At 48.2% G+C, this 7,500-nt stretch overlaps 1 protein-coding gene across 1 annotated transcript in view; it reads right to left on the minus strand.

Moving 5' to 3' along the window:
• The window catches only part of smap1 (small ArfGAP 1), an 89,060-nt gene that overhangs the window by 12,186 nt on the left and 69,374 nt on the right, over positions 1–7,500 (minus strand). Inside the window, 2 exon segments of the mRNA XM_042066238.1 lie at positions 234–271; positions 4,551–4,629. Coding sequence (XP_041922172.1) covers positions 234–271; positions 4,551–4,629 — 117 coding nt within the window.

Consider the following 7,500-nt stretch of genomic DNA (forward strand, 5'->3'; position numbering starts at 1 on the left):
AGAGAGAGAGAGAGAGAGAGAGAGAGAGAGAGAGAGAGAGAGAGAGAGAGAGAGAGTGCGACATTAAATGTTTAAATAGTCAAATAGCAATAAGGATATGTAAGTGACTGAAATCATAGGAAAAAAAAAAGTTTTTTTAGCATTATTGAAGCCAGACACCAGCAGGTCCTTTAGCCAATGCACGACCTTGTGGCTCAAGTGAAGAGAGATGCTTTCATCGCAAACACACTGACTTTGGCCCACTCGACAATAAAGTTCTCGCCGGCAATGTCTGTGTGAAGAGCACACAGTTGAAAAGAAAAGAAAAAAAAAAAACGGGAATGGGCCTGCTGTCTGAAGCCATTATGAAAGAATCAAACGCACACCATCGCTCCGGTCACTGGAGGTGAATTAAACCTCTACATCTCTTCCCCAACTCGATCTTTCCACATTCCACTGGAAATGTGAGGACTGGTGACATAACAGAAGCACAAGCAAATAGCCACTGAGAAAATGAATGGATGAATGGATGAGAGTCAATAGAATAGGAATAGGAAGACCCGGTCAGTGAGAAAGAGAGCAAAGCAAAGGGATGAAGGGAGAGAGAGGCAGAAGGGCAGAGTCAGAAGAGGTAGATTGTGAGGGAGGAAGAGAGCAATGCCGAGAGTTAGAAGAGAGAGAGAGAGAGAGAGAGAGAGAGAGAGAGCCCTACAGGAGGCTGTGGAGTGGTGTTGGTGGTGGCCACAGAGAGTGAGTGAGTGTGTGTGTGTGTGTGTGTGTGTGTGTGTGTGTGTGTGTGTGTGTGTGTGTGTGTGTGTGTGTCTCTCTGCTGGCTGACTCAAAGGTTAGGGAGCTCATCCTGCCCGTCTCTCATCCGGCCCCTGGAGGGACCCCCCGGGGCCCCAGCGAGGTTCCAGCACTCATGCTGAATGTCACAGTTCAGCAGGGGCCATTGGCATGCACACACACAGTCTCATACTGTACATACTGACACACACACACAGACATTTTCACACATACTCTCTTTTATAACCCCCCCCCACACACACACATACATTACACACACACACAAGGCGCCCCACTGATGACTGAGGTAACAGTGACTGCTACCCCAACTAATTGGTACGTCAACAGGATTGGCAGGCCTATCAATCAGTGTTGGTAAAGACTTGGTTGGCGGATAATGTGCAGTGGTGAATATGAGGATGCATGAACCCGAATTTCACCAAAATATCGTAAAGACTCAGTGAAATTGACATGGCATGCTGCTTTTATCGTGACAACAGACTAAAAGATGCTCTGAAAATATGCGAAAGCTCTGAAAACAGGACAGTAAATTGTGGGTAATAAGAAGGTGCTGTTAAAGAAATGGCCTTGTGAGTGCACACGGGCGCCCCCTTTCTGGGCGTGCACACACACACACACCTGCTGCTGCCTGGCACTTCTTCACCTTATTGACTGAATACAAATGGAGGGGAAATCTAATAAAACTCAACAAATGCCTCTGCTGAGAGAGAGAGAGAGAAAAAGAGAGGGACAGAGGAAGGGAGGGATAGAGAGAGAGGGAGAGAGAGAGGTAGAGAGAAAGAACGAGAGACAGAGAGAGGGAAAGACAGAGAGAGAGGGAGAGAAAGAGAGGGAGAGAAAAGAGAAGGAGAGAATGAGAAGGAGATGAGATGGAAGAGAGAGAGAGCGAATGAGAGGGAGAGAAAGGAGAACAAGAGAGAGCGAGACAGACAGAGGGACAGAGAGGGAATGGGGGAGAGAGAGAGAGAGAGAGAGCAAGAGAGAGTGAATGAGAAAGGCAGACAAGACAGACAGACAAGAAATGTCCAGGCGGTGTTTTTGAGGACATCAAAATTATTGTATGCATCAGGGCATCATAGAGGAAAAACATCTATTCAGAAATGTCATCCCTCAACTGTCAACAAAAAAGTGAGAGTGAGGTGGTAGTTTATAGAGTGGATGGGAGAGAGAGCGCTGGACCCCCAACTGAGTTAAGGAGACGGTAGTGAAAGCCAGAGTTACTCAGATGTTGTTCCTATGGTAACACCTGTAAAAGATGCTGCGTGTTTCATCTGTTTACTAAGGGATGGCTGGAGTTTGTCAGAAGGAGAAGGAGGTAGCCCATGAGGAGTTTGTCTGGCTTTGGGGCAGATGTCAGGAAGATGCATGGTTCAATCGCAGTCCCCGTCACCTGAACCCCTATGTCCACACACACGCACACACAGGTACGCACACACACAGACACACACACACACACACACACACACACACACACACACACACACCACACACACGCCACCCTCTCCCTCCTCTAACTAAATACCAATCTGTGGTCTCTCCACACTCCTTCCTTCCATTTCCTAGCCCACTCAGTCATAACGCCCGCCTGCCCTGAACTTACCTCACCCATTACCAGTCAGATACACACACACACACACACAGACACCCAATCAGACACTATCCACACACACACAGACACAGACACCCAATCAGACACACATCCACACACACACAGACACAGACACCCAATCAGACACACATCCACACACACACAGACACAGACAAAGATCCACACAGACACAGACAACAGACACAGATCCACACACACATCCACACACAGAGAGACAAACATCATCCAAATATAGCTGTGGGGTTTGGGAGTGGGTGAACTCTCATTTCCTGGAAAAAGAGGGGGCCATTTGTCGTGGCGGTTCATCCCTGGGCCTGATGCAGAGGTGGCGATCAATGAGGCCGTGATTAAAGAGCCAGACCTGCCCCTGCCTGCCCGTCGCACCCAGCACCACCACTGCCTCAGGAGAGACTTAGAGGGGGGGGCGGGGGGGTGAAGAAAGAGAGTGCAATATGCCAACAACAGAGAGAAGAGAGATAGAGAGAGAGAGAGAGAGAGAGAGAGAGAGAGAGAGAGAGAGAGAGAGAGAGGAAGAGAGAGAGAGAGAGAGAGAAAGAGAGTGGGGGGGGAGAGGGAGAGAGGTGGAGAACCCAGGAAAGGAAATAAAAATGGGGAATGAAGAGAGATGGAGAGATAGAGAGATGGCAACAGAGAAAAATGAAGGAACGGAGAGAGAGAAATGTAGGAGGCAAGAGGGATGGCATGAAGAAAAGAGGAAAAGACAGAGGAAACAGAGAGAAAGGAGAGAGAGACAGAAAGAGACAGGGATGGAGGGAGCATGATGAGGAGAGGAGAGACAGAGGGTGAGAGAAACATTGAGAAGCATTGATTTCAAGTAATACTAACCCATTCTACATTTCTCTTTCTTCTCCCTTACTGTACCTCACTTGTGAGGTATATCATCACCAGTCATCAACCATCCGTGTGCCTGGCCCTCCTCTTACCCATCCCACCTGAAGTCCCATCCTTGACTGCTGTATTACTGTCCCCCTACCTGGATTCCTGGCCCGTACAGCCCCATCACCTGCCTATGACAACTCTGCCCGGATTCTGGCCTGTCTGCTGACCCACCAACTTTCTTTCTTGGACATTTCCGATGCCAGACTATTGCACTCTCTCTCACTAAATCATGAGTAATGCTTTATCATACCGGATACGTAATCATCCCACCTCTTGTAACTTTCACCTCAGGTGCTTTAAACACCATGTCCTATTCTCCACACCTGACTGTCATATGCATTTGTCATTGTTTACAGACCTTACTGTCCGTATTGACCCTAGGTCAGGCCCTTCAGTCGTGGATCTGCTCGAGGTTTCTTCCTATATGTATCTCCAATTCTAGGGAGTTTTTCCTCGCCCCTGTTACCCATGGGCCTTCCTTCTTTCTTTCTTCCTTTTCTTTTCTCCCTCTTTTCTTTTTCTCTGCCTACATTCTGTAAAGCGCCATGATACATGTGTAATGTTTTGGCGCTATATACAGTAAGCACAATAAATTGAAATTGAAAGACAAGGCGACACAACTAGGAGGAGAGACAGAGGGGGGGGGGGGGGGGGGGTGTGAGCTCCTATGCGTGATGGGACGAGTTCTCATCCAGTTTTGGAATTGATTGGGGAAAGGGAGCCTGATGACAATCCATTACGTAAGTCGAGCGATAGTGTGGTTTTTTTTTTTGTTTCCACATTTCCCAATTACATGGGGAGGTGAACGCGAGGTGACCGTCACCCCTGTGGCCATGGTGACTGCACTGCACCACGTCATGGAGGGCTCGATGGCCACGACTCTGCCGTCGCCTCCATTCATTGGTACCTCTCACTTCTCTCCTCCTCTCCTGTACCCTCCAGTCACCACCTCTCTACTCTACACTCCTTTCCTTTCCTCTCCTCTCTTCCACTTCTCTCCATTCCTCTCCTCTGTCCTACGCTACTGATCTCTCCTTTCCTCTCCTGGTCAGCAACACGGACACTTTCAGACAGATCCGCTTTCCTCCTTGCGTCTCTGCCTCGGGCTCCGTCTCTCCCCAAGGCCAGGCGCAAAGGGCCAGTAGAGAGGCCAGGCCAGGCCAGGCCAGGCCAGGCGGGAGAGAGAGAGAGGTGCTCACAGGAGGACTGGAGGTAGGGTTGTGATGGTTAGTACTGAATTATTCAGCAGACTCACCCAGGCCCAGTAGGTCGACGGAGGGCTCGGCGTTCTTCCTGGGGCTCGGCTTGGAGTCTGACTGCACGTCCTCGCGCTTCTGTGGACACACAGAGGAAAAGAAAAACACAACAGGACCGTTAGAGGAGCCGCTCAGCGGACGATAAGAGGGCCAAGAGGGAGGGTTAGATGGGCAGGTTGGAGTGTGCGCTTGATTGCGCTGATGGAGGGGGCCGCTCTGAAGCACAGATACAGGCTATATCAGCCAGGGAACAAAGGAGAGGTTCGCTAAAGGCCTGCAATCTGACAAGGCAGTCAATCAAACACACACACACATACTGTACACACACACACACACACACACGTGTTCCCACACAAAATCCCAAATACAAGCACACACAGATGCCTCTTCCCACACACACAACAAAGCCACACACACACACACACACACACACAACACACCTCCCTCAGAGTCCATCTCTAGCTGTTTATTGAGCGGTGCGCTGCTGCTGCTGCTTCAAAGGCACTTTGGATGCCGTGTGTGATTTGCCATGGCCTATCAGAGCTGATTGAGGCTGAGAGACAGAGGCCAAATCCCCACTGAAGCACAGCATCGATCAGCAGCCCGCAACACACACGCCATCAAAGAGAGAGAGATAAAGAGAGAGACAGGGAGAGAGAGAGAGACCCTCTGTCTTTTTTACACACAAACATAAATTCAGTGACTTAGTCTCTCTCTCTCCCTCACACACTCACACACACGAGACCTTTAAGTTGCTTTGACACAAATGCACAGATACAAACGCATGAACACACACCTTCAGCCATGCTAAAGTGGTCCCAAAGCACACCCATTGAGGGTTGCGTGACGAGACAGTTTAGTGGTCTAACCTTGCTCTGTGTCTTTCAGAGAGAGAGAGAGAGAGAGAGAGAGAGAGAGAGAGAGAGAGAGAGAGAGAGAGATTAGTGGTCTAACCTTGCTCTGTGTCTTTCAGAGAGAGAGAGAGAGAGAGAGAGAGAGAGAGAGAGAGAGAGAGAGAGAGAGAGAGAGAGAGAGTTTAGTGGTCTAACCTTGCTTTGTTTTTTTTCAGAGAGAAAGAGAAAGAGTTTAGTTGTCTAACCTTGCTTTGTGTCTTTCAGAGAGAGAGAGAGAGAGAGACAGTTTAGTGGTCTAACCTTGCTTTGTGTCTTTCAGAGAGAGCAAAGGAGAGACAAACAAACAAAGCAATTCGACTCAGCTGCCACCTGTGAGTGAGGTGTGTGTGTGTGAGAAACATAACATGGGAAAGAAAGAGTGTGTGTACGTGAGTGAGTTTGTGTTTGTATTTGTCTTTGTGTGTGTGCGTGCGTGCGTGCTTGCAATCCTGCGCGTGTGAAATCATGTGCATGTGTCAGAGGTCTTATTAGCCAAAATGAAAGAGAATAATAAAGCTGGTTTAGTCTGGCTGCGTCAGACCTCGTTCATGAGCTGATGTTCCTAAAATAAGCTGAGGACCGACAAGAGCGTCAAGATACACTGGACTGAACCAGAATACACAACGTCAGAGGGATGAAATACCAGGGTAGGAGTGAGGAGAGCGAGAGAACAGAAGAATGAAACACGAGGGCAAGAGAGAAAGAGAGAGAACCCGAGATCACTTTTAGATTCTACTCAAGACTTTTACTTCACGACCCTCTTTCTGCCTCTTTTCCACCTGAAGCCGACTACAGACACTTTCACAATTCACATCAATCGACCAGCACCAGTGACACTTACACTGAAGAGATGTCACTTTCATGAGTGCTTCCCATGCTCAATGGTGTTTTATGCCCCCAACGTCGTCTTCCAGGGAGTGCTGCCACCACTGACTTAAAGGCACCTAATCCTAAACCTAACCCTAACCCTAACTCATGCCTAACCCTAGTGCCTTCCAGACAGCGCTGCCTTGAAGACAACGTTGGGGGCATAAAATACCAAGAAACGCTTCAAATGTCTGCCCTCTTATCCTCTAGGAACATATTGACTGATGCAGTCCTAATTTCTGCTCTGCATTGTGGCTTGAATGTTATTCCTTGTTCTGTAAGTCGGCGCGGATAAAAGCGCCTGCTGAATGAATGTAAAAATGTAAATGAGATGTTGTTGACTGGGGCGTACACAGCACCACTCGTGCTGTAATGGGGCCTTCTGAGCTCCGCTGTAGCTTCAGGCAGGAGGACCTCACAGCAACGCCCCGGCAATCTCCAAAGCAGAGAGCCATCACACCGGCATTCCAAAATAGCACTGCGCAACACACACACACACACACACACACACACACACACAAACACTCACTCCCTCACGACTGACTCCTCTGTTCCTCAGGTGCAGTCCAGTCCATTTGACCGCCTTCACAAACAGCCGGCGGTCTTAAAGATGCATCACGGATACCGCAATGGACTCCAAAAGCTCTAATTACATCACCAGGGTATTGGAACAAAAAGCCTCTGACACTACTGAAGTACAAAGCTTACTTTCACAACAGCATCTCAAGTACAAAGCTTAACTTTTACTATCTATTATTGAGTTCTGTTCATGACTATTCTAGAACACCACCAGCTGCTTTGTCTCGTCCAAGAGAAAAATCAAAATCACAAGTGATCTGTTTAAAAGTGTATTCAGCTATGTAAGTAAAGTGCCGTATTGGATTTTGTGGGCTTTTCTTCTGGAATTAGTTTCAAAAAAGCCAAACTCACTTCTGTGTTGTTGTCTAGTTCTTTGGTGCAATTTATCAATTATTCAATTCATCAAATTATTACAGGAGTTCATCAACATCTTCCCATTGGCCACAGTCAGAAAGCCCTGTGCAACTCTTAAACGAGCGCTTAGACAGATCAAATCTGTCTATAAGGGAGGCAAAAAGGTGTTCTTAACAGCGCTGCTGGCGGATCAATCTGAATGGGCCTTTGGTGATTAAAAGCCTTTTATGGCGATGGAGAACCCTCTTGAAGGCGA

This window comes from Alosa sapidissima, chromosome 16 (assembly GCF_018492685.1).
Source record: "Alosa sapidissima isolate fAloSap1 chromosome 16, fAloSap1.pri, whole genome shotgun sequence".
Classification (NCBI taxonomy): Eukaryota; Metazoa; Chordata; class Actinopteri; order Clupeiformes; family Clupeidae; genus Alosa; species Alosa sapidissima.